Here is a 27,820-nt window from a genome sequence, read left to right on the forward strand (position 1 = left end):
CAGAGATACTGGCAGTTTTGTAGTAGATCGTATCGGGAGATATCGACACGTATAATAGAATGGCATATTAATTTAGTGTCATAACAGCTTCATTAGATATCCATATTCTATTAGACAAATCTCATATTTCACCAGGTCCTCCAGTCCCGGTTTGAGAGCGAAAGCCAGAGTTTGATTGGGGTAACGTGTCTAAAGTACCAGATACTTTGACGTTTCACTGTTACTGCCATTCCAGTGGTTACACGGGTTGGACATGTTTTGATGTGTAAATGACAAAATAAAAAATATCGAACGAAACTTTATCTACATTTGTCGTTATTTTAACGATGGTAGAACCAAAAGTTACATATGTATTATATTCCCTATGAACTTAATCCATTTGTAGAAATCAACAACTAGTTTTACAATTTCATTTTCGTTACTTTCAGGACATTTAATGATAAGCCATTCTTTCAATAACTCCTTTTAATACTGTATTCAATGCGCACATTTGCATGTATCAATGAACAAACACCAGGCTACATGGAAAGAAAAAATAAATAAGCAGAACATTATTAACTGTTTTCATATATATAATAATCTCATGTATCCACTAGTGTATTGAAAAAAAACATTAGTGATATACTACGTACTGTTCATGAATTGACATTAAAAGGTAATTATTTCATAACAAATAAAAGTATTTTATTCATGAAAAATACGCATACATCAATCTTAAATAATGTGTTAACCTAGTATGAGTTTACTATTACATGTGTCAATTGTAAGTTCTGTCATGTAGGATCATCGACCTTTTTCCGTTAAGTAAATGTGTTTCACAGTACGTGTTCGTAATGTACACATCAGAATAGAATTTTTGAATGAAGATACCTCACAACAAAACTATTCCGTAGTTAAATGAAGATAATCTCTCATATGAGCTCCAGTTATTTTTACTCCTTAAATCACTGTCTGCACTGGAGTTTTCAACACCGTGTTTTGGTAAACGGGTTCCTCTGCAAACAAAAAAGGATAAATGATTTAGAAAACAATAATCTCATTACCTCACGATGCTACATTATTGAGCTGAAATGATTTCAAAAGAAGTTAATATTTATGCAAAAAGCTACAGAAACAAGCTCAGTAGCAAAAAGTTTAAACATAAAGCCGGTTTAGTGTATTTTATAGAGTGTTCATGTCAATTTTAATAAGAAAAAGTAATGTTGTAATAAATATGGTCTTACGTATGCAGCTTCATACAGGGTAACATGTTGGATATGACTATTCAATGAACTTATTATTACACAGACCAAAACTGCCATTCTTAAATTATAGACTCATTCTGTGCTTCCGAAGCATCTCCAGTGTGTATTACACGTATATGTTTATCATGAATTTTATAAGCGATAAGCAATAACTCTTCTTTGAGGCAGATATACACTAGTAAACATAGTTGTCATCCTATCAACGATCGTACAACACAATCTAAGACCAATAGTTTCCGGTTAATATTAAGTGACTGTCATAAATTGAATTGCAAAAACATGTGCACTTTGCTTAAACTGACCACTTAAGCTGTAATTTCGGAACAGATATTTAAAAAACAATCGTACAAGTAACTTACGTTGATGGTCCCACTTTTCTTACCTTTATTTACATTCTCGTAACAAGCAAGTGACTTTTGATTAGACTCCTTCAGCTGCATATACACGTGCAGATTTTCAGGTCTGAAAGGGTTTTCAAAACATTAATTATATTGCACTTAACTCGAATATGATCAATAATTATAATAAGATTTATTTTGGTCACCACTAACTGATATTACTTAAGTTGTTATATATATATATTTTCTTTTTAAATCAAGTATCTATAACTTATACTGTTTTGGTTTAAATTTCTTACCCATCCTTTCCATCCTCTGAAATAAAAACAGAGTACACATTAATTTAAATTTTGATGTTTCTGTCGATATACTTAATACACAATAAATGTACTTAGACTATTACTTTCAAGGTGTAAGCCTTTGCAAATCGACGAAGATACTATTGCTCATTACAACACCGCATTACCAACTTAAGTTATAATATTGCACGAGCTTCTTTTTTACTTTATTTTAAGTAGAAGTGATATAGACCGTAGTTTGCCATCAACAACCTTATTTTTGATAACACGTTTTTGTCAAACCTGGTTTCACAGTTGTACTGTTGTGGCTACGCCTTACTGACATTTAACCAATTGGAACCACCGGAACGGAAAGAGAACATAATACATGCTAAGAAAATAATAGAAACAACGAAAAAAACGTATATTACACAGTGTTTCCTTACTTAATGAATCGTAAATTGGCGATTCTTTTGGCGCAGACACAACTTCGTACGTTACGGCAGCGTTATATCCCGAGTTGTCAGCACCGTGGCTTAAAAATGTATTTCAATATGCCATTGTACGTGTTGGACCTCATGAACGGTACTCTTTCAATTTTTAATACTGTAACAAGTTATGTTTACATAAAACTTTTATTTTTTTTTTAAAAATAACTTCTATTGGGACACAATAAATACTGATGAGCGAACTGTTAGTAAAACGACCAACAAGTAATCGCTTTTCTAAGTAAATAAGTTATTGTTTGTGTTGAATGGACACAATGTCCTCGAGTTATAAAGCGGATAACTTAGTGGACGGCGCGCAACGCTCGTCCGTCTGCCTATATGTATTTATCGGTGACAGACAGACGGGCGTCGTGCGTTCAAACTTGAAGAAATTTTGTCCATTCAAAACCAAACAACGGGCAATCAAAAACAACTTTAAAATTACTGATAGAATGGACATGTACAATGATTCACTGAAAGTAAGTTTTTTCAAAATGTGGTATCAGCACAAATAATGAAACTTACCAGTTTTGACCTGAATTTGCATCTGAAAATTAATGGATAAATTTCTTCAGCAAATATTTATAAAAAAAATTAATTATGTGGAATAGTGATTAATTTGGGGCCTGAAAGCTGAAATACTGCTTATTTTTAAGTGGAATCCGTAATACTATTTACACAAAAAAATATTTAAAAAGCGACCAAATATTGCTTTTACTTCAATCCGTGCTTCTTTAGTCTTTGCATGAAATAGTTATTATCACGCGTCGATGAGAGACGAAAACAGAATTCGATAGTCATTGTATAGTGATCCTGTTGTTACTGTTGTTGTTTAATTTAGGGATTTATAAAGAGAATTGTCTGGCAAAATTAAGAAAATAGTATCACACTGGTCTAGAATGCCTATGTAAAACAATAATCCAGCGCAGGTAATTTCATTGATAAAAAACATGTTATAGCAAATGATAGGAATGTTGTTGAGACATTACATAAATATCCAGCAAGTACGGCAAGCGATAAGAAACTGAAGTTTCAAAGTACTTTGAAACTTAGTTTACGTATTTTTGTAGACCCTGACTGTACATTATTTTGGACACTGTGGTTATCTCATTCCGTGCATGTTAGGCCTTAGAAATGTGCTTTCGTTATATGTTATGTTATAATTGAATGTGACTGTTGCAATGGATATAAACGTGTTTCGTAGTGAAATTGTCGTCGCTGGTTTACTTTGCAACGTTTGATCTAAAACAAGCGAACATGATGAGTAACACATAGTACACCTTTTTTCCTCGATAGGGACATGTCACAGGAACAGTTCAGAGTGTATTTTTGTCTCAGGATGAAGACTAGGACGATAACAACAATAACTACCACGATACTTCCACTAACTAAACCACCAATAACAGCAGCTTGATTAGGGGTTCTGATTTCTGCAAATGATAAAAATAAGGTTATTACTTAAACAGACCCTTTAAAATGATTTGTTTAAACATTTTGACTATGGTTGTTTTATTAAGATACGTGAACGAGTAATTATAGCTTTGACGTTTTACAGAAGTAAATCATGATTCAAACGTTCGGTTATAGTAAATGTTGATTCCTCTGAGTGTCATGCTTTGCTACCCTATTTTAGGTTTTCAAATATTTCAGAAAAGTTTTTTAGTGGACTAATTTAGTGTCGATTATGCAAAGAAATCGAACGACAATGAATGTTTATGATTATTGCATGCCAATTGTAAACTAGGATTCGAGTAAATAGGTGTGAATTGGTAACTTATATGTGAATTTAAAATCGTGAGGTCAACACAGCAATGTGAACGCAACATTAAAGGTATAACTGTAAACCGGGCCAGTGTCTAAAACAAGTAAGAAAATCACAATAATATATCACCGAAAGGCATCAGTGACAAATTTGTTTTCGCAACCAAATAATGAAACTAACTTGTGTCTGTTTCGACTTCCAGAGATATATTTTCTTTGCATGAGCCAATCGAGTTCAGTGAAAATAAAAGAACATCGTATAGTTGACCCTCCTCTAAATCTGTTAGTTTCAGATTGTATAAGTATGTTGCCTTATCTTCTAGCTTCGAAAGAGTAAAGTATTTTGCCTCAAAGCGCTTCTTGTAAACCAGAACAAATGTCTGCTGGAGTCCTCCATTAAACCCTCCATTCCACTGCACTGTTGCCATTGTAGTAGACTTTGAAAGCAGTGTAAAGTTTATAGGACACTGTGGCACATCTAGTTAAATTTAAAAAAATACATTATGTAACTTAAAATTACATTGAAGGGTTTTATGTCCGTTTTTATTTAGATCATGATAAAACGGTCAGGTGATTAAAATTAGGACCATTACTTAGAATGTATAAGTAGTCCTTTAAACAACATATATATTACTACTCAGACGAGGAAACATTGAAATTGATTGCAAAACGTATGGCGTTATTAAGGAACAGAAAAGGATTGAACTAAGATATGTTAACCTATTTTAAAGCGCAATGATATATAAACAAAACTTAAACAAACAATGCGATCACATTTTGTCAATAGATACATACCTTGTGGATTTAGGTAAAACAGTTCTCGCAAATTTGGTTGTATTCCATTCGAAACATTCAGAATATATGAGCCAAAATCGTCCACTTGAATATTCAAAATGGTTAATGTTGTGAGCAGATCTGATGATGTGATAACATATTTGTCCCCATAAACTTTGTTATACGATGTTCCATTCCACATTTGCCATTCAAACATCGGCGGTGGATACGCAACGGCCATAAATGCAAAAGTGACATTTCTATGAACGGATCCAGTAGCATTTCGTGTTAAATATGCATGACTATCAGATGGCCTTGGGGAGCCTGTAACAGACAAAACGATTCATGACTAATTCGTACTGATAGTCGGACTTCTTGTACTATTTCCCAAAGATATTTCGTATAAATTATTGTATAATGTACAAAATATGTATTGCATCTACACTTGATACATGCAAATATGTTAGAAACTGTTTTTATAATTTGCTACTTATGATAAATGTATGTGATAGGCAAACACTGTATTCCGCATGTACATTACACATAGCAGGAATAAACTACTCTCTAATGGATGCCTAGAAAGTCTTGAATAAAATATGTGTATAAAACGCATACATTCCACCAACAACTGCAACTCTTTAGATGGCGCTCTTTCCACATCTGTGTAGTTGTTAAAAGCGGAGCATGTGTAGACAGCAGCATCAGAGCATGAGACATTTTGAATTACGTACACTACTTCACGAACATTTTCTCTTTCCATTATGATGGTTGCCATGTGTTTTTGTTTTAATCTGATAGTAGAATTTGGGTTGCTAAAAACACCACATAAGAGTACAAGCCGATCCGACTCTTTGATGGTAACGATGTATTGGTTTGGAAAGGCGATGAAGTCAAAAATAGAAATCGATGTATTGTCTGAAAAAAATAAAAACCCTTATAGTTCCATTACCATACGATACATTGATATTTTTCCTCACTGCTCGTGTCAGGTCCGTAGCTGCCGTTGGTATTCATGTTTTAAATAACTAGCATCTAACTGCAGTATATCATTCCAAAGTCTGTTGTTGTTGATGTTGTTGTTTTTCAGACAAATAAAAAGTTACTATGTTAATTCACTACTAGAATCAATTTGATTTAAGATTTGGTGAATCATCACTCAGGCATAATCCCTCATTAATTCTCTACTATTATAAAATTAATCACAAAATAACAATTTCAATTGCATTCACGGTATATATGAAATCCAATCATAAACGTAATTAAAAGCAAGTATTTTAATACAAAAAAGTACAAAAACAACCCCAATACCCAAACATATACTAGGCTTCAAACTTGAATGACTTCCAGTTCTCGAAAGATCGCCTGTTCGAACAACCGCAGTTTTACTGTATGTTAAAGGCCATTATAAGTTTAATCCTTGCAAAACGTTACCTTAGTGACCATTGTGTATATATACGTGCTGAGGTATTACTTTTAAGATTCAGGTCAGGAGTCATTAAAAGAACACGTAATCACCGACTAGTGCGTTTTTGGCTAGTTTTGGTTGGTATTAGTTGTGTTTATAAAAAGATACATGACTACTTGTTAAAGACTAATTAACCTTTATGTTTCGAATATCTTCGATACTTAAAGATGTAAATAGAATGAACACATCTCGGAAACGTATATTGTAAAGAAAAAATGTGCTTGAAAATAAAATAATTAAATATGAAGAAAAACGCTGTTCTCTAAGCTTTATTACTTTAATTACGCACTCATAAAGGAAAAATAAGCGATGGCCGGTGAGTAATATTCAATTATGTAGTAAACTATATCAAAACAACGAATTTACAAACGTTGCATACCGAAACATGTTTTTGTATTTTAACTAAAATCTAAGCCAAACTATATGAAATAAATGAATTGGAAAATAGGGACTAGAAGGAAGACGACACCATATGTCATATATTCAAGGTTTGGTCAAAACTGTTCTGGTGATCATTGCGTTTGTTGCTATCGGGTTACCGTTAGCATACTCACATTGGACCAATAGAGTACTTCCTTCTACTGAATTTAGTCTGTGTAAAACGCGAAGCTTTGGTGGATCTAGAGATACAATAAACACTGACTTTAAAACGATTATTTAAAAAACCTAACTTTGAACTGCGCTGATAAATAATATTTAACAAAACTATCTAAATGTAAAAGAAAAGATCGTCTATATGAAAAGAAAGTAGAAAGACAAACTTACAAAGAACATTTAAGGAAATGTTTCTTGACGCCAATCCCTTTACAGCTTGAATTAGATGCGTCATATTGTTTTCCACCAAGCACGATAGGACACCAGTCTGTTTCGGGCGCGTGTTGCTGTATACCATAGTATTACCAAGCGAGTGAATGCCTACTCCTGACCATGAATATGACGAAGCCGGCTGACTTTGTACACTGCAGTATAGTTTGGTCGCATCTCCCTCGATTACTCTTAACTCGGAATTAATGATGGTTCCGGATACTGACTCATGCCTTATATTCACACTTTCAGGAGGATCTGAGTGAAAATAACCGTTGATTTATTAATTAAGGCTTTTTCAACGTCTTAAAAACAAATTTCACGTCTTTTCATAAGAAACTACTCACAGTTTATGTTTATCGTGACATAAGCTGAAGAAGTTCTTGTGCTGGCTTCTCCTACTGAAGGGTTAAGTCTACTGCTTGCAGTACACATCCTGCTTGTGTTAACTTTGGTGGTAAGCGTGTCTTGTATTAGCTGACCTTGGACAACGTTAACTCCTCCTGTCCAAGTGTAGCTGCCAGGAGGTTTTGAAAAAGCATTGCATGCAAGAGTGAACGGTCTCTGAACCACAAGTGTTAACGGACCATCTATTACTGGTCCTGAACTACTGTCCAAATGTATAGTTGGCAATCCAGGAGGATCTGAAATACAAATCCCTGTTAATCATCATAGTCATTAAATGTTATATTGTATGAGTAACTTTAACAATGCAGATGTGTTTTATTTTTATTAACTAAAGCCATTAAAATGCTATATTCTCTTCTCAGAGATACTAAAGTCATGCAGGTATAATATTCCACAAATGTAAACAACGAATCAGATGATATCTTCTATTAGTTATTACAGCTTTGATACGATCAGATGTAATATTCTATGAATAACTAAAACCATTCTGATATAATTTTCTATGGGAAACTGAATGACAGATTTGGCAATATTAACAGCCAAGTGTTACCTTGAACTTTGGAGGACAGATCAGATATTCCATACATGACCAATCTGTTCATCCAGCTCTTAAAATCAGTGAAATATACTGACATTTGAGTACATACTACATAAACATCTGTGGCTGACTAAATGTTTTGCTATACTAGCCATTGTTTGAACCTTGACCTATAAATATAACGATGAGAGGATACAGTGTTATGCTATGCACAACTTCCCACTGTGTTCTACAATTAATGAGATTTTTCGTTGAATTCACACAAATATTTAAAAGTTAGGTTTGAAACACAAAGTGTAGCTATGAAATCCATATAAAGATATTGTGGACCATTGACCTCAATCTGTGACCTTTATTGGAACACAGTTTTGAATCTCGACACACCTTCAAATTGTGCATAACAATTCAGATAAGATTGAATACATTACCAAAAATAATTAAAAAGCTATTGCTGAGAAACGAAATAATGCTTTGAGGTGTAACCTTGACCTATATGGTGAGAGCGGCAATCATTATGTGCGACATACCTTCCCATGATGCTTTTCAATTCTGCAAAAGTTTGACTAAAATGCTATAAATAATAGAAGTATTATTAAAAAATCCATATCGCAGAACATTATTCTTAAAGTGCGACCAAGACCTGTCAAATACGTTAACACGTTTATTCGCAACACACCTTTAAGTGATGCTATACAATTTCCTTAAGTTTGATCGAAATTCGAACAATGGTAAAGAACGTTTTCGAATATTGCATTATATTGAATAATTTCTGATCGATATTCAATTTTTGGAAAGCGTTCACATGTAAACATGAATCGACCAAGGACAAAATGGTAGCCAATGCATTGACTGGTCTCAGTCAATAGTCATACAAACTTACCCTTCTGATTGGTCATGATTTTATATTTCAGAATGACCTGAATAAACAGTAGAAACCTCGTCAGGTGGTCTCCTTGTGCACGAGGACGGGTTTAGTTTTTCAAAAAAATACCTGCCAACGTGCAAGGAAATAGCTCGCCAAGAGATTTCAATTGTTTCGCTTATGTCACTTACAATGAAGCTCGTAAATAAGAAATGACACCCTAAATGAATTGTGTCATCATATATAACAAAACAAACTTAATTTTAGCATGTGGAAATATCAATAATATGAATATATGTAGACTCAATAAAAAGGTTTACAAGTCATATCTGAATAGGTTCTCATGAACATTTCCAGCAATTATGTAATTCGCTCCAAAAGTTAAGGTCACCCCACTTAAATTGTGTGGCCCAGCTAAAGTGGAGTGAGTGGTCGAAACAGAAAGAGTACTAAAAATACATTGTTCCCATTTTGTTTACAATATAGAGTGAGCGAAGGCGAAACCTCATTGTCGTATATATTTAATATATGTTTTTATAACAATGATAATCCTTAACAGCTATATAACTTTAATATCCTTTCTGAATTTAAGTTCATATAAATACCCCACGAAGTATTCATGTTATATAACAGTTTCTGTCTTGATATAAATCACGTGCACAGGTCTTTTCCATGCCGAAATACCTTGTTCTAAGTTTTTGAATGTACAATATGATTACATTATTTTAAAAGCCATTAAATGCATTTGTTTGTTGAAATACGTTATGGTAGTTAATATGTCAAATGTACTTACATAACACAGTGATTTCTAGCGGCGATGAACTCGCAGTAACTTTGGCGTCTTTACTTTGGTTTGTTGGTGTCAAAGTTGTTTCTACGGTACACGTGTAGCTGCCTTCATCAACAACCTTGACTCCACCCGGCCATTTCAAAACTGGACTCCTGCCAAATGCAGTGGAGCCCCTTCTCCATGTAAAGTTGCTCGATGTTGGAGCTGGGTTGCCAGAACTGTAACATTCAACAGTTTGTGTACTGTCGCGTACGATCTTGATGCTGGAACCAACGTGAACATTGGCCACTCTGAATAGAGGCGTAGATGGTGGATCTGAATTTCAAACAATTTTGGATAAGCAAAGTAGTGATTGCAAACACGCACAAGGTTTAAACAACAATTTAAGTTTGCCACTACAGAATATTGACAAACTTTGTTCCTCTATTTAACATATAGAAATTGTTATGCACCACTCACAAGAAGTTACCTTAATGTGTAATATAAATTTTAAAAATTATTACAAATCGTAGAAAAATGAATCCAAAGTCGGCTTGCCCGTGGAGATTTTCGAAATATCAATTCGGAATATCCCAACGGCAACCAACGGGCATTTTGCCCGTAATTGTCAGTACGTGGAGGATTTACAATGGGGAATGTTCATTTAAAGAAAAGCTATAAATTGTTATCGAATATTAATGTTTGGTGTGCATAATGTGAGCATTTATTGATTTTCCCGTTCAGAAATGGGAATTCTCAAAAATGAAAATTACAATATTTGTCTATCTTATAAAATGCCTTTGGAGTATTTAGCAGTATCATAAAATATAAAGTCAGACATACGCTGAAAATAAAAACATACCCTCACGGAAATTTAGGACATCCCAAATGGGTTTTTAGGGATAATCCCAACAGACTTATAATATAATAACTATAAAACAATTATTATTCCATCTTCCAAATAAACGATAAGTGAAAACAACAAACCAATGTGTTATAATGTCCCATAAATGGTCACATGTGTCAAACATTGAATAAAACCACAACCGCAAGGCGAACTATATCCACCAAAGAATGAAAATTTCAATTTAAGGGTAAAACTGTTCACAATTCTATTAACAAAACAGAATCCAGGATTGCAAAATATTACGATTCGCTGCCAAATCACAGAATAATTGTTCATGTTATGTTTTTTACTCCTAACATAATACATGTAATACATTTACTACTAATGATGTAAACCATAATGCAATATGTGTATTGACCCACCACAGTGCCAGTAATACAACTCAATGAACATGTATGTAAAGTTCAATGCTTACCTTTCATAATTTTATTACCACGTTGTGTATAATTATGTAAATCCTTGATTTTTATAATTAAACAAAGACAACATTGTTGATATCATATATTCCACATTGCAGACACCAATTCTTTATGTTTAAGGTTGATTCTAACTTATACTAGCATATATTACGGAGTAAGCAAATTCTCCCGACAGAAAGTACTTCGGAAAAAAGAACAGACCTTCCTTTTTTCTATTAAATTTGCTTCAAATGTTCAAACTGAAGGAGATGTTGTAATGTTATGTTCTAATTAATTAAATAATTCAACAGTTGATGGAATAATAAACTTTGAAAATAACTATATGCGAGGAAAGTTTACGAAATTGCTATAACTTCGAAATATATAATTTGTTGTTGTAGGAATCGCAGGCGGTATTATTTCTTGCAAATACACTGGTAGCGTGCCACTTTTTGCTTCATACACGACAGTTACCTTTTGTATATTTTCGTCTGTTTGCATATGAAGGCCAACCAATTTATTTCATTTTATCATAGATTGATACAGACCGTGTTAAGCTTGTGACAATACGCGCGGAGAACGTTTTCTTGAAATCCGCAAAGAACGAGCTTTTTGCAAATAACCGCTTAGAGCCGGCATGTTCGTAAAAAGCCAGATATGCAATATCAAACATGTACTTTTACAGTTGTTTTCCAGAATTGAAACCTTTCTTATATGTTTAAACAGTTTTTCAACGTTAACGTGACAAAAATGAAATAATTGGAGTGCGTTCTTAAAGACACGCAAAAATGGGTTTTTCGTGAAAAGCCACATACGAAATATCATACATGTACTTTTAAAATTGATAACGGCTTTTCTCGGGAAACCGGGCTTTTCGCACTTAAGTAATATGAGATTTTAAGCAATCAATTATATGCCTTAACAATAACTATTCCTATATGTGTAAGGCATAGCAATAGTATGCACCTGTATATTGTTATGAATGTCTTATATTAATTCAGTCATTGCTGCAGTTTACTTTCACCTTATTCAAAAACTCGTTTTACATCATATACTGAAAACAATATTGACAGCGTTTTCAATCGTTTATTTTGACAATTTTAGGTCACTAGGTAGGCTGATATTTGCAGCAGCCAACACGTGGCTCTTTTATCACATTAAAAACGAGATAAAAATATAATGAAGTGCTATTGCATATTTTAATCAGTGCTGCATGATGTGTATTGGCTTTTATGGAGAAACATACCATTTTACGTTAAAGGTACTAACTAGGTTTACTTTAGAAAGGTTTGTTTGAAGCTGTATTGTTTGAATCTACATTGCCATCAGAAACTGGTAGTAGAGCGGCCGCCCGTGAATGACGGCAAGCTCGTAACAGTATATCGAATTTGTCTTTTTCTGACACTTAAAATGAAAAATAGTTTTAACAGACCATAAGACATACGGAGGTAACTCCTATTCATTGTTGTCAATTGTAGAAATGGATGCATAATATTCATTAAGTGCGTCTGTCTTATCTCCATATTATAACGGCCATCTAATAATAAAAGTGGTATTTGTTCACGTTCCAGTATTTTCTTAATATATTTTGAGACATATCATTTAAAGAAGTCTCCAAATGTTTATGAACTAATTATTGTCCATGTTTGATTAAGTTCTTAACCTTATTTCAAAGTATGATATATTGATTACATATCTATATATGAGATCTATTTATCCTAGTCGCTGGATAACGCTTGGTTTTTAAAGCTTTACATTTTTGTCGACATCTTAGTAGTGAAAAGTTCCGTATTTCAATATGCATTACCTTAAAAACTTATGGAGTTTTGAAAGTACGTGAAAACTAAAGATTTAAGCCTTATCGGAGTATCAGCTCGAAGTCCATGAATTAAAAACTTGTTAAGCGACTTCAAATGTTCAATGTGAATTTACTTAGGTAAATATATAAGAGTCTTTGACTATGTACGTGATTGGTTCATGTCTAATATAGTTCTGTTCTGTTCCTAAAACTTCGACAATATTCTATATATATATGATTACCGCAGTGTTACTGTAGTATTCGTGTCGATTCAACAATCAATTGTAGACCATTTTTAATTAGCCGATACGATGATGGCTATACGTAAATAAACAGGAACATAACAAAACATCATTCACTTACATAGAATGTTAACATTGACAAAGGCGCTTTGAAGTTGATCTGGTATCATCATGTGCGAGGCAATACACGTGCACCTGGCATTCTCATAACGCCTCGCTGTCCACTGTACAACCCTTGTAACTGTATGGTCTTGTTCAGTAGGATCGGACATCTGGTTGTTAAAGCACTTCCAGGTTAGAGTGGCCAGTGGTTTACCGCCCTTACTGCTGCATGTCAGACTTTCTGTGCTGTTTTCGATCATACTGTAGGTACTGCCATTGGCATATCCTCTAATGGCTGGAGGGGATGAAGGTGCATCTGAAACCAGTATAGTTGTCAATTAAGTACTGGTCATTTAATCATCATCATCATCATCATCATCATCATCATCATCATCATCATCATCATCATTATCATCATCATCATCATCAGCAGCAGCAGCAGCAGCAGCATCTTTATCATCATCAATATCAATAAATGAAATAAATCATTAGACAATATATTATGATCTCCTCAGAAGTTATTATAAGAGTTTGATTATTTCAGAATTATTTAGAGGATCTCAAATGATTGTTATTTTATATCGAATTTATTAAATGAATTCTTTTTTAAACGACAAAAACGAGGCTCTGTGTAGTTTAATAAATTTAATTCAAAATAAATACGAATTTGAGATTAAACTTTTGGCATAACCAAATTACGGTCGAAATCTAGGTCAATGTTTAATCAATACGCATTGTCGTATCCTAGTGCGGATAATTTGCATTTTGTGCTATTAGGATGCCTCATCCGCAGGAAAGAAAATTTTCCGACATAAAAACATTATATTTACAATAACAAATAGATCTCTTTCCCCTGAGTAGAGTATGTTGGATATGTCATTGTTTGATTTGGATTTATGTGGCAATTGTTGTTTATAGATGCAATGTTCTTGTGGCCCGATATTTGCATAACCTGGCTGGCAGGGACATTGTTGCCATTCATTTTTGGACGATGTCTTTTCAGGCGCTGTGATCAAGGAATAGTTTGTTTGGATTAAGACAAGCCTTGTTCGCCATTCGTTTCATCATGGTGCTGAGTTCACAAACACCGACAGGATTTTGTTTAAAAACATCGTTGTTGATGTTGGTTTTCGTTTTTGTGACAGCGCATATGTACACATTTTTCTGTCATGCATAGTTATTACGCTAGTTATATATGAAAACATATTGAATGGGGTCATATCACTTATGCGCCGTGAATTATTTTATAATCAGGTTAATTGCTACAATACCAAAATACACACCATATATAAGTACCGTTAAAAATGATTCGCAATGTTTGAATTGGTTATAAAACTCGTTACATTCAACCATACGTTCAACTCGTTTGAAAAGTGTGTCGATGCTTAGCAAAACACCGTCTCAAGTTTAATGAAGACTGAATGTATTTTCACATATCGACTATATTCAAACAAATTGGTTCATGTACCTCAAGCGGACTTCCCGATTTCGTTCGTCAATTAAAAAATAATTTATCTTAAATTTTATCGACAATTTAGGCATTATACTATCATCCATGTCTGAAATTTTTGGAGCAAATGCTTTGAAAGCAAACATAAAGAGATACCTCAAACTGAGTTTTGTCTCCACAAACGAAATGTAAAATGTGGACCCAAATAACACGTAACGGAACGAGAGATTAGTATACTGTGCTGTTTTAATGTGAAAGAAGCCGAAGAACGTACTAAGAATTTCGCGTATAAAACTTTCATATCACCAAAATGACGATAACCGGATCACAAATGACGTCCGTCAAATAAGGAAAACATTCTCCTTTTGAAGCGAGACTAAAGCAGAAGTGCATAAAATTATCATATAATTGTGTTATGTTTTTTATGATTTCCTTATAATAAAGTTCAATATTCCTTATAATAGTGTACATTGTATCTAATGTATTCGGAAAAAAACGCTTACATGGCATCGATACCTGTTTCAAAGGTATCATGGTATGTTTAGAAATTCCGATGTAAAGAAATACATTAACGATAATACGGTCATGCCATAATGCTTCAAATCTTCAAATGGACTGTAATTATGATTCTTATATTTTAATATTAGATACATATGTAAGTGTGTGTTTTTGTCCAAGAACTCTACAGACCAGCTAACGTTTTAATAGACTACCGTTCCTCATAGTTTCGAATTCAATATGTAAGCACAAAACCAAATAAAGATTGCTGCCAATGCGCGTTCTTTCGGATTAAATGAACACAAGTGTTAAATAACGATCAACTGAATTGACAAATTCACTGTTAAACTTGTATGGATGTTTACATCGCTTTCTTGAATTGTTTCTTTGGTTTGCATAAAACGATTTTTTTTTCATTTTTGCGATACTTTTTCTTGTTTTCTAAAGGTGTAATTATTCCATTGTTAATGTTTTAGTTGTTCTTCTTTATGTTTCCTGCGCTCTATAACTAAATAAGTAGGACGATGTTTGAAAAACCACATTTCATCCGGTAATTCTTTAAGTTAGTAAACATTATAAGCATTGGTTGAGGTAACACGAAATCTAAACTTTAAAAGGTAAGAAAATCATCTGAACAGTTTACGAACAGAAATTAAACCTTGATTGTTTCTGAATATCAAACCTATATGTATACCCAAGACCTTCTGACACAATAAAACAGAAAATGAATTGAAACATATGGTTGTATGCCAATTTATGTAGTATACTATCGTTAAAAGTAACAAGGCGTTAAAAATAAATGTTTGTTTCCGGTTTTACGCCCCCCCCTCCAGAAAAAAATAGGAAAGTAGGTCGGATTTTTTCTATTAGGCATTTTTCTTTTCTTTTACCAAACATTATAAATGAAATGCTTAAGAACATCCAAAACAATCGATATAAGCATCACAGGTATTGTTAAAAGCCAAACAAATTTCATTTTAACTTTTAAAAGAAAAAGAATCCAACAAATAATATTTACCATATTTCTCAAGGCAATAAAAAATTTCAGGTCGGAGCAAATAAAATATAGTGAGTCGTGAAACCGGAATTAAACATGTTTACACCTTAATTTGATAAATCAATTTTAAAACAATGTGTGTATAAGTCTTTTTATATAAGTTTCGAATTAAGTTTCTGTTCAGAAAACAAACGTACTAGATATACTTTGTAATACCGAACTTTAAACAATGTAAAAACGCGGGAACATTGCGGGGAAATACAACTGCTTACCCACTTTTTTTCTTTTAATATGTGTCTTACATTTGACATCCAGTAATTTGGTCCCAGACATGAGTTGCACTCCGGCCACATTACTGGCAGTGCAACATATTCTCTGTCCATTATCTGTCCGAGCACCGGTGAAGGTCAGGGTACTTTCTACTTGCTTCAAGCCGTCCACATCACTGACAAAAGGGTCGGAACCTAAAGATGTGATCTCCATTCCAGACTGGTAGCACGTGTCTCCTGTCACCTTGAACCATTTGATCGTTGCTTGGGGAAGACCACCTGACGTCCTACATTTAAATGTCCATAAGTGCCTTCATTTATCGTCACTGTTGAGTCTGCAGGTTCTATTATGTTCACCGATGTGATAGGAACTGAAATGTATTAATGAGTTAGTGTACATAATTCTGCTGGTATAACGAAGACATGATAAGGAAAATGAAGTTATACCAAAACCATCAATACTGATTTTCTGTCTTGATGAAAATAGAATTTCGTTCAAATGATATATAATGAAATATACTAATATTGTAAGAGTAATGCGTTCAATTTTGTTTATCAATGTAGGTACAAATTCAACACTTTTGTCATATCATACATAATGTAATCACATTTTTCGAATTAGACAGATCCCACCTTATGACTTTACATTTCATCTGCATATATATAATTATTTATCACAAGACGCGCCTTGTTTTTATTTAATGAAACTGTCAAAGATGTATGGATGTATCGATAGTTGGATGGATGGATGGATGGATTCATTTCGGCAAAGGTAGAAACTAGTTTATGGTTTACAACATCACATATCATATCAAAAATTAAATAAGACATACTATGTCATGCCCTGAAAATCGATGATACAACATAGCAAGGATAACACATTTAAGTGCCAGTTCTCATTTACATTGTGGTTTACAGTTGCATTACAAAGAGAGGCAAATGTGCTGATAAAAATATAAATATGTGTCCTGTTTTTTAAAAAAGATGATTACAAATGTGTATTGCACAAAACCCATGAATATATCAAATAATATATGATGATAGAAGACATATGTATTACTCCAAATTAACCAAGATAACAAATAACAGGACAAATTGATATATCCATTTTACTGTTAAATGCATTTAACAATGATAGGAAAGTTCATGTCATGAAATAGTGTGTGAATCATTTGTTACAAGACAACAAACCAAAAATGAAAATGTATTATTCCGAAATATATGCAATAAGTAAATAAGACTGAATGCATAACAATTTTGTTACACAAATACTCATTAAATACTCATTTACTCTTAAGCCTATTGTTGTGAGTATGAACAAAGCCCTGAGCAATCCAATTGTCAGTCATATCATCTAGAGCCATCTTAGTTTGAACCTTAAAAACCTGACACAGCATAATTTGTTCAACCCGTTTTCAACTGCTAACCAGTTCAGGGATAAAAATTGTTCTGGACCGACATAAGACCTGGAGTCATGATGAAGCACAAATGTTATTGATTTATATTTATTAGTTTGTAACCTATTTATAAGAATTTGACTCAAACCATACCATACAGAACGTACATAATCATAGTGGGATTGATAACACAAGCTATGTGTTAATATGACTAGTCAAAATAATATTACGATAATGATACTTTAATCTAGCATTTGCTTCCTTTAGACCTGAGTCGGCCATAGAACTAAGAGAAATATTCTGATCTAAGGTGACCCCAAAGTGGATTCAACAGCAGTTATAATACAAGTTATATTCAGATTTACCTGTGACCTACGTTTGTGTCCCGAACTTATATTATAGACTAGGTTTAACCAAAATATCAATTAACCATTGGCTTACTAAATATTTGACATTTTAGTTAAAGCATTCTCTACATTAAAATATTTTTACCATATACAAGTATAACACGATCATTCACAAATAGCAGAAGTTCATTCCTTACCAATGTTGACAAATCCGTCACCTAAATTAAAAAGAACAAAGGACCAACAAAAGAATCCTTGAGGGACACCACATGTGACATTTGCGGTCGAGGAATATATACCTGAAAATGCGACAAGTTGCTGCTTGTAGGAAAGATAAAAATATCAAGGCCAAATCCGGAGGCTTAAGGTAAAATGATAAAGAAGGAATCGTCTATAGTATCACCGGCTTTCTGGGGATCTAAGTGGACAATGCCAACAACATTAACTTTATTATTTTCCTGTCTGATATATGCATGACAAGTTTCAGTGGAGAAACCACTCCAAAAACCATGACTGATATTAATACAGAATTTATTCCGAAAATGAATAGCTATAAATGAAAACACGTTCATTATAAAATACTATTGCATGTTTTACTGTAGCTTTTTGCTCTAGGTTGTGTACCTTCACCATATTCATGGCATGGTCATGTAAACAAAGTCGCCTATGCAATAGTTGATTCATGTCTGACCACCACTTTCACAACATTTCACATCACTACTTTAAAATAATAATAATAATAATAATAATAATAATAATATTAATAATAATAATAATAATAATAATAAATACTTTTAATAATAATAATAATAATAATAATAATAATAATAATAATAATAATAATAATTAATAATAATAATAATAATAATTATAATAATGATAATAATAATAATAATAATAATAATAATAATAATAATAATCATAATAAGCTGTGTGACATAACATATTTACAATAGGGCGTACAACAAAAATTCATTATCAATGCAAACATAAAAGATAACAAAACACACACAAAAACACAGGCAAAAATAAATACCAGCATGCATGCACGCCATGGCCATTTTCGGTGCATTTTTTTACTAACTTTCAATTGTAAAAATAGACATATTTTTGCTGTGTTATGTGTGTAAGCGGAATCATAAAATTTCCACAATAGTCTGCATATGGTGTATTTAAAACACCTGATTTACTTAAACTTTCTTTTACGTTTCTTAGTGTTTTGTGCATCGTTTAGGTACAGGTTGTATTGAATGTACGTCACGTTATGAGTATTTTGTAAATATCTGATTGGTCCAATAGGATCGTCATGGTAATAGAGTTCAAAAATGAACAAAATGGCGGATGATTCTGGGTTTATGAATTATTTAAACAGGTATGATGGGCATGCAGTTGTAGTTAAAACTACATGCTTTTGACAGCATGGACATAAAATAATATATCTTAATCATTAATTTATTTGCCATTGTTTATTTCATTCAAATAGACGTTGACTCATTCTGACGTTCGCGGTACTTGGGTCATCCAGCATATATGTGAATTTACCTGGACCTGATAAAATGTAAGGATCTATCAAATCCACCTCTGATCATAAAGGGGAACCTGTTGGTGACCAGGATTTTGTAAAGATGAGCCATACCCATCCAATTGGGATTTTGTTGCACTTAATAGTTCAGTTAATACATGTGACAGACAAATGCCTCTAGGATGGTAAATTCTCTTATCAAAAGTTTCACTGGAAATTTTTTAATTAAAATGAGTACAATTTATGCTTTTCGACATTAGTAACAAAGCCGAAAAAAATAGCTTTAAACCAATTGAAATAACTGTGGTAGGTTGCATTATAATGAATAGGATAGGCTGACAACTTTCAACTGATCGCAACTGTCTATTCCAACTCATGCATAGTCAAGAACTATTTTGATATTGCTAGGTTTGCCTCTGGAGGTTTCGGTTTCCTTGTTGATATGAACATATATTTCATGAAATATGCTGATATCCGTAAATCTCATCAGCACGCTGTTAATTATGGCACTACTTTATAAGGCATTGGGGAACACTGAATTAACTTTGATATACTGATATAAGTGCTACATTGTGCAATGTGATAGAACTAAATCAGAAAACAGGTGTATTGTCACAGTCGCAGTGGAGTTGTTTTTGCAAACATGCATCGAGAAAGGAACTTTTACTGTTAAACCTGAGGTGAAAGATCTGTTTTGCACATAACGTTTTAATGAAATTATAAGCGTTATTCTCAGAGTTGATGTTAAATTATGGCGAAGCCTTAAAATACAATGTGTCTGTTTCCTGTAACACGCTGAAAAAAGATGGGTCGATAGGGAACTTCTTTTTTTGGTACATTCCAGTATACAGAATTCTGTATTGGCAGAACTACCGGCTTTGCGTTATTGTGCTCTATTTTGAGGCATTTTAAGGTAACCTAATAGATAACTTGTTGCAATGTTTGTATAATCATACCGAAAACCGATCTGTTTTTAAGCGATAATTTCGGACACGACTAAAATTTCGTTATCACAACAGGCTAAAGATTACTAAATTTGACATTTCATATTTTGCAATAACAACGGTCGGCGGTAAAATAATACGGTCGATCGGGTTACGGGTAACAGACACATTTGTTTTCGTCCAAGCCTCATTTAAGAAAAAAACTTTTATTTTGCAGAGTTTGACAAGGTATCATTCTGCTTTGCTCATTGTTGATGGATGAAATATTTAGATGCAGATCCTTATTAACAAATATATTATAATGTTATTAATTAGGTGAATTCATATTTGGCTAGTTATTTGTCCGAGGTTAGCTGTATTTACCTGAGCCCGAAAGGGCGAAGGCAAATACAGCTGACCGAGGACAAATAACTGGGCCAATATGAAATCACCTAATTAATGAGTATTTTATTAATTAACTAATACCATTTTGGTTAAAAACATTCTTATAACTTACCTTTAGTTAACATTGAAGCCGTATTTATCTATTATTCATTCATGGTGTCTGCTTTTCTAGACTTGACTTTGCTGATTTTGACATGCATCCTTAAACTGACATTGCACATTCTTATGAATAAAGCACTGTACATTGTAAGGAAGCATGTCTTTTGGTCTTAATTTCGTAAATCGTTTGCCAAAACGTCAAATGTTTCACCTTCGTCGTCCATTTTGTCGGTTAACAAAATCATGATAGTCGTAAAATCCACCAACGGGTTGAATACAACTGTAAAATCAAACCGTACAAAGTGGTTCAAGCATTCAATAGGTTCAAGTATTCCAAATAGGTTTATACGGAGCACAAAATTTTCAAAACAGTCGGAAAACGGAAAACAAAATGGCTACCTTTAAAAAGAATTTCCATCATATTTCTCATATTAGGCGAGTTTCGACAGCCAATGAAAATGGCCCATTCCTCAAATCCTATATAAGATGAGTTTTGTAACCAATCAAAATGGAGGAAACTCATATTAGCCGAGTTTTGTTGGTATTGGCCGAGTTTGGTCGATATTGAGCGAGTTCTGGCATATATTGTCTTCAATTGTCTAGTATTGGTATCGCAATTGTCCCCGTATCTCGTCAAATACGTAAAGGTTGATTAATAATAGATGATATATTTTTTATATCATTTTGTGAAATAAGTCGTCATATACAAAAAAATCGATTGTTATATAGATAAGTCAACAGAAAAACTGTGTATTTGTTAGATATCTATTATTACTCGGGGCATTCAATAAGGCCATTCCAATTTGTATTTTTTGTTGAGCGTCCCTGTGCGCATAGGTTTGAACTACATCATTTTCATTATATTCTACATGTTCTCTTGTTATTTTTCATATCTAATAGGACTGTTGCACATTATTATTCAGTCAATAAGCCTGCACATGATTGTTTCTGCGAATCATTTGACGCACCAAAATCAACACAATTTAACCAATAATGCACGTGTATAGTTGTCATCTATACACCCTTTCAATTAAGTGACTAATTGGCGCAGTATAGTTGTTGCACTTTACGGAAATGACGTAGGTAGGTGATAAAATGTCTCCAATTAAGATGAATACTGTATTTTGTCATTAATCCAATAATCGTTGGCCCCTTATCGCTGTTGGATTTTGATTTCGGATATTTTCTAGACTTCCTTTTTCCATGAGATTTCATCAAAATAAATTGAATGATTTTAAAGCTGCACTCTCATAGAATTACTGTTTTGACAACTTCTTTTTTTTTTTGTCTTGGAATGAGCAAATTTTTGCGTAAATATCTGCAAACCACTGATAAAAGACATCTGACAAGAGATCAGATTAGATTTTCATACTTCCATTCGAAAATTAATATTTTATGGCTTAAACCGTTACTTACTGTTTATGAAAAATGCATAAAACATCAATTTTTGAACTTAAATATAAAAATCTGCGATCGAATATTTTGTCAGCAGTCTTATATAACTGCTTTCCAAGGATTTTCGCAAAAATTGGCTCGTTCCAAGACAAAACATTAAAAAGTTGTCAAAACGTTCAATCTGTGAGAGTGTAGCTTTAATTGAAGCGGGTTTTTACTAATTCGATAACTATGATTAAACAAATTTGTTTAATCGACAATTCAGTGTTCCGTTCACAAGCACAAATATATGGGTAATTAAAAAATAGTGCGAATTTAATCATATTTTCGAACTTTATTTTTAAAAAAAAATCATGGAATAAATTTAATAAAATATCATTTCTATCGAGATAATGCTTATTCAAAATCAAAGTTACATGTGTATAGATTTTGTAGTAGAATTGGTTTACTTTTATGATGATTAAGCTATAATCTTGAGGACTTAACTAAGTCATGGTGTCCAAAACAGAGTGTCATCAGTGTAATATTTATCACACACTTTTTAAGTTTTTAAGATTACAACAATGTTTTTCTTGCAGGTTTCAGTCATCTGTTTATAACTTAACTTTATAAGATAAATCAATATAACATTGGGTAAAAAATGAATTTTGTTACACTTTTTGCAACAATTAAAAACGTCCAATGCACGATACTTTTTTCATATTTAATTTGGAAATACTTGACCTTTTCGATCAAAGTTATACTTGTCTTGCGAAAAAGACAATAGACTAATTGAAAAGTGCACTTTCATCGTTTTGAAACTTGAATTGTAAAATATTTTGGTCTTCAAAGTTAAACAGTTCTTCTAAAGTTTATGTTTTCATTTTAAAAGATTTTTTTTCTGATAGTAACTTTAATTGGTCCCCACAATACGTTCGGGTTAGCCAACGAGTTCACTAATATATACTTTTGGTATTGATCATCAAGTATAACTCAATTATTTAGTTTGAAATATCCAGGACCAAGTTGCTCAGTTGAGAAATTTTAATCAAACTATACAATTGAGTGGTCAAATCTCAAACCACCAGATATTTGAAGAGACCAGAAAATAATCAAATATGCATAATATAAGAGGCAAGTGATAAGAATTCAAAGTAGAATTATGAATGTCTGGGTTATTTATACGCCACACATCTTTGCAATCATAATAATGTTTAAATTGTGTATTCTATTTCTACTTTAATAATGTGTATCATTGTTCTTATTAGCCTTTTCAAGATAAAATACGATAATTACTCCATTAAATAATTATCCAATAATCACAGTTTTATCTTCGTTAATTAACAAATCATGGCCAAACGTTTACACAATTACAAATATTATAAAGGTAAAACTTAGAGAAGGAGGTGAGAATGAATGACGCAATGATAAGACATTATAAAATATAAACGTTATAAAATTGCATAATGTTAACACGACGGTGTTACGTGAAAGGGGTTTTGACACTATTGGTGAAAAGGCAAATTATTTCACAACAATGTATACATCAAGATAATGGAAATAATCTGACTAGTTGCAATGATAAAGGCATTGAGTTATGTTTTTGTTATCTGTAGAGTGTCAAAAATGTTATTTTCAAGATCCACAACTGCCAATTTATATACTTTACGGTTGATATTTAGGGTGGGTTTTTTTTCAGCAAAAGAAAAACAATCTCTCTTTTTCCTCTGTCTTAATGAATACATTCATCTTTCATAGGTGAATGAGTTCTTGAGTTGATTGTTTTCCTAAGTAGTGTTAAGGTATGGTCAATTAACGGTCGTCCTACGTTCATTCAACATCTTCGCTTTTTTACAAAAACAAAACACATTGCAATTGAAATTATTCTATTTTGTTTAGGATTTATCAAAATATATTACTTTTTGTTGGGGATTTTTTCTAAATATGGAGAATTCGGAGGTTATTTTTGGGAAGAGAAACTGGATCTGTTGTTTGTTTTCTATAGATGATTTTCCAGAGGGATACGTCACATCATTGCAGATTACAAAATACGCGCAAGGGCTTCTCTATAGACAATAAATAACTAAAACATATTATGTTCTAAAATAATTTAATGTTTTGTACTTAAATATTACATTTGGTGTGTTTTTACAGAAAGTTGTTTAATAAGGAAAGCAATTAAAAGTAAGTATCGAAAAAGCATTATTTCAGTGCTTCATCTTATTAGTGCCTCTCGTAGGCTCGCCGCCGTTCCTGTAACCCACACAAAACTTTTACTTTCCTTCACATTCTTCGACATTATTCTTTAAATGCAATAGTTGATTGATCTGCAATCTATGTCATTTTTCTAACATCTATGGAAAAACTAAGGTTAAGCAGCTATCGCCGAAAAATGATAGTAGAAGTTATTACTATTAAAGAATATACACCTAATTGCAAAATAGAATATTGAACATAATTTTACATATTTTGTACGATGAATAGTAGCAGAAAAAGTAACTATGTATGATGAAAGAAATTGTCAAGAACACAAGTCACGATCAGTCCTAGTTTATGATCTGAATTATTATATATATATGCATGTTATGACACAAAAGAATGTTGACCTTATTACCGCATCATGTGTGACCAGTGATTTATTCAATTTGATGTGTTTATTATTTTTAACCAGGGGGCTGTTTTAATAAAGGACTTGAGTTATTACTCTTATAATCTAGTATCTGTATAAAAGTCACAAATGGCAACACACTTTTCTTGTTTCTTGGCCCAAATTCTTATTAAAATAGACCCATTCTTCATGTGTGACAACGCGTTTTAATTCAAATCACTAGAGCTACGGAATTATTGAACTAGTACAGCATTTATGTAGGGAACAGTACTGAAACATAATCTCCCTGCTGAATGCAACATGTTATATTCTGTTTCATAGTAATGCACATTTTGCCTTTAAATGAAACTTGTTTTCTTTGCTTAATTCTAGGGGCGGGTTTTATGTCTTTCGTCATTGTATATCAAATTGTACGAAAACTGGACGTAAAATAAACTTATGTTGAATTGAACACCTCTGCCTGTCTTCTTAAGCTTTCCAAATACGATTGTTAAACATCCATAGTATAGTAGTACGCAAGATACGATTACCTAATTTCTGAACTGTTGAGTTATTGTTATTGCCTTGCTGTAGCTGCAAACAACTTTGACGATGGCTTCAACTTAAATTCGTTTGAAACTATATGCGTTATTAGTGACGATGTACACTTACATTGCAAGACTTACATTGCTAGTCCATCTGACATTTTTCAATGTATTTCACTTGCCATTTTGAAAAAGTCATTCCAAAACTTTAACCTAAGGCAGAAACCGTTCAATATATCAACATGAAACTGTGTACACATCTAACTAGTCACAATCTACACAGGCGTAGAAAGACCAACAACACTGGCACTGTAAGGCCGTGCCTTTTCTTATTATGGAAGGTCACGGATTAGCATGAATTTTCATATATTAATAACCAAGATACTAACACAAATCCGTTTTTCCTTAACATGATCTATGAGTAAGTGCCCAATTAAAGAAGAGTTAATGTCATGTAGATTGAGACATCTCTTCGCCGTTTTATTTAAGATTTGTGTTGTTCCATATTAGACCAGTTTCATTTTCTTGACAAAACAGCATATCTAAATTGTATTTGAGGTGATAATGTGATCAGTTATTCTCCGAAAGGTTTGTTTAAATTACTTTCATCATGTCTTCACGCCGGGTAATCATTGGAGCCATAACATTTTGTTATGTGTTGAAAATGCTCCAACGCGTCTTCCGTTATAGTGCCAATGAGTGGAATATTGACGTAAACAGTGAGTATGGTTTCTTATTTTTCATTTTTAGAGGTTTATACGAGTAAATTAAAAAAATTGGAGAATGTAGTTCCACATAGGAACGGCCATGAGTTGTTCTAAATATAAAAGTTCTGAATAAAATATAATATCTGATCGTCTAGAACTTGCATAACTTGCTAGACGTTAGTGTTGACAACGTAAAAATCTAGATTTTCGTGAGAATTGTTCTCGTACAAGCATTTTAAGGTTTAAGCATTTTCTTTACATGTGTGTGGCTTTTTTATTGACAAAAGGTTGCCGCGTTACAAATTTTAGAACTTTATTTGTTATACTTGCTGCACTATGCTCGATTTTCTGAACGTTGTGGTGCCAATGAATAGGTTGTGGTGCTCATGAATAGTAATTGAGAAGGAAACGAATTGTGAAAAAACTGTTGCAATTTCATAACATGAAAATTAACAATTAACTGAATTAATATCAGTTTCGACCTTTTTAAAGTATGACCTACTACCACACAGCTTCGCGGACTTTAAGGTTCATTTTGTGTCTAATAAATTAATACTTGATAGCAAATGGTCGTCGTAATTCCAATTCTGTATTCCAGGTATTATAAGGCAAAAATCTAACGATTGTGTTTACATATTTTCAGATTGGTGTCTTTAAAGGGAAAAGGAGGAGGGGCTATTCATGTCGAGAAAAAAATCACTCCGTAGCTCAAAATTTGCAAGAAGAGTATTTTACAGTCATTCACCTAAGTGAACAAAATGTTATGGCTCCAATGATTACCCGGAGTGGTCTTGTTTAAGTAAGTTATCTAGGTAAAAATTTGGAAATAGTTGCATGTTTGATATACATACGAAAACAAGATGTTTCAATGTGGTTATGAAATGTAGTATTAAATATACCGAGTACAATATAAAACAACTTACTAAGGATGATGTAAATTTATAGTCAAGATAACAACCCCGGATCAAAATTTGTCCGAGAGCTCAACATTTTAGCGTTATATATATTTTTCAATTGATAACTAAAGAAAGTAGAAATAAGAAACTCAGTATATTGCAATTGATAACAACATATCATTGTACAAAAACAACAGATGCAGTTAAGTGAAATTTAAAGAAGTATTGTCAACCTTACTGAATTACTACATTATAATACCTTCGGGCACTCCTTGTTTATATAATTTGATTTGTTACGTGTAATGTCTTGACGTTTTTCTAACAAATTTGCTTTAATATAAATATACATAATTAAACCTACCCTGAACATGTAGCTGCACACTATTACTACGATCCAACCCATTTCCATGTGAACACGTCCACCTGTCCCCGTCCATAGCGCTTGTTACCGACCTCAAAGTGCAACTGTAGACGGGAGCGTCCATGCAGGAGCAAGACATATAACTAGGAATCTTATATGATGGATGCTCCAAGCATGTGTCTCCTGAACCTGGAGCTATTTGTAGAACCATGAATACATCTGCTCCTGTGTGTGTTCTGTAGTAATTACTTGATAGAGCGTTAACAG

General features: G+C 32.9%; 1 protein-coding gene across 1 annotated transcript; it reads right to left on the reverse strand.

Moving 5' to 3' along the window:
- Positions 1-490: 490 nt before the first annotated feature.
- On the reverse strand, positions 491-27,742 carry LOC128235233 (hemicentin-1-like). Its single transcript, XM_052950015.1, has 16 exons — positions 27,554-27,742; positions 16,424-16,761; positions 13,196-13,492; positions 9,754-10,065; positions 7,500-7,796; positions 7,114-7,410; positions 6,903-6,968; positions 5,499-5,798; positions 4,905-5,207; positions 4,291-4,587; positions 3,629-3,778; positions 2,874-2,895; positions 2,307-2,395; positions 1,882-1,897; positions 1,627-1,706; positions 491-995 (listed from the first exon to the last, which is right to left on the reverse strand). The coding sequence occupies exons 2-16, from the start codon at positions 16,602-16,604 to the stop codon at positions 940-942; spliced, it is 2,763 nt and encodes a 920-aa protein (XP_052805975.1). The 5' UTR covers positions 16,605-16,761; positions 27,554-27,742; the 3' UTR covers positions 491-939.
- Between the last annotated feature and the right edge of the window lie 78 nt (positions 27,743-27,820).

Source organism: Mya arenaria, chromosome 5, assembly GCF_026914265.1.
Source record: "Mya arenaria isolate MELC-2E11 chromosome 5, ASM2691426v1".
Taxonomy (NCBI): Eukaryota; Metazoa; Mollusca; class Bivalvia; order Myida; family Myidae; genus Mya; species Mya arenaria.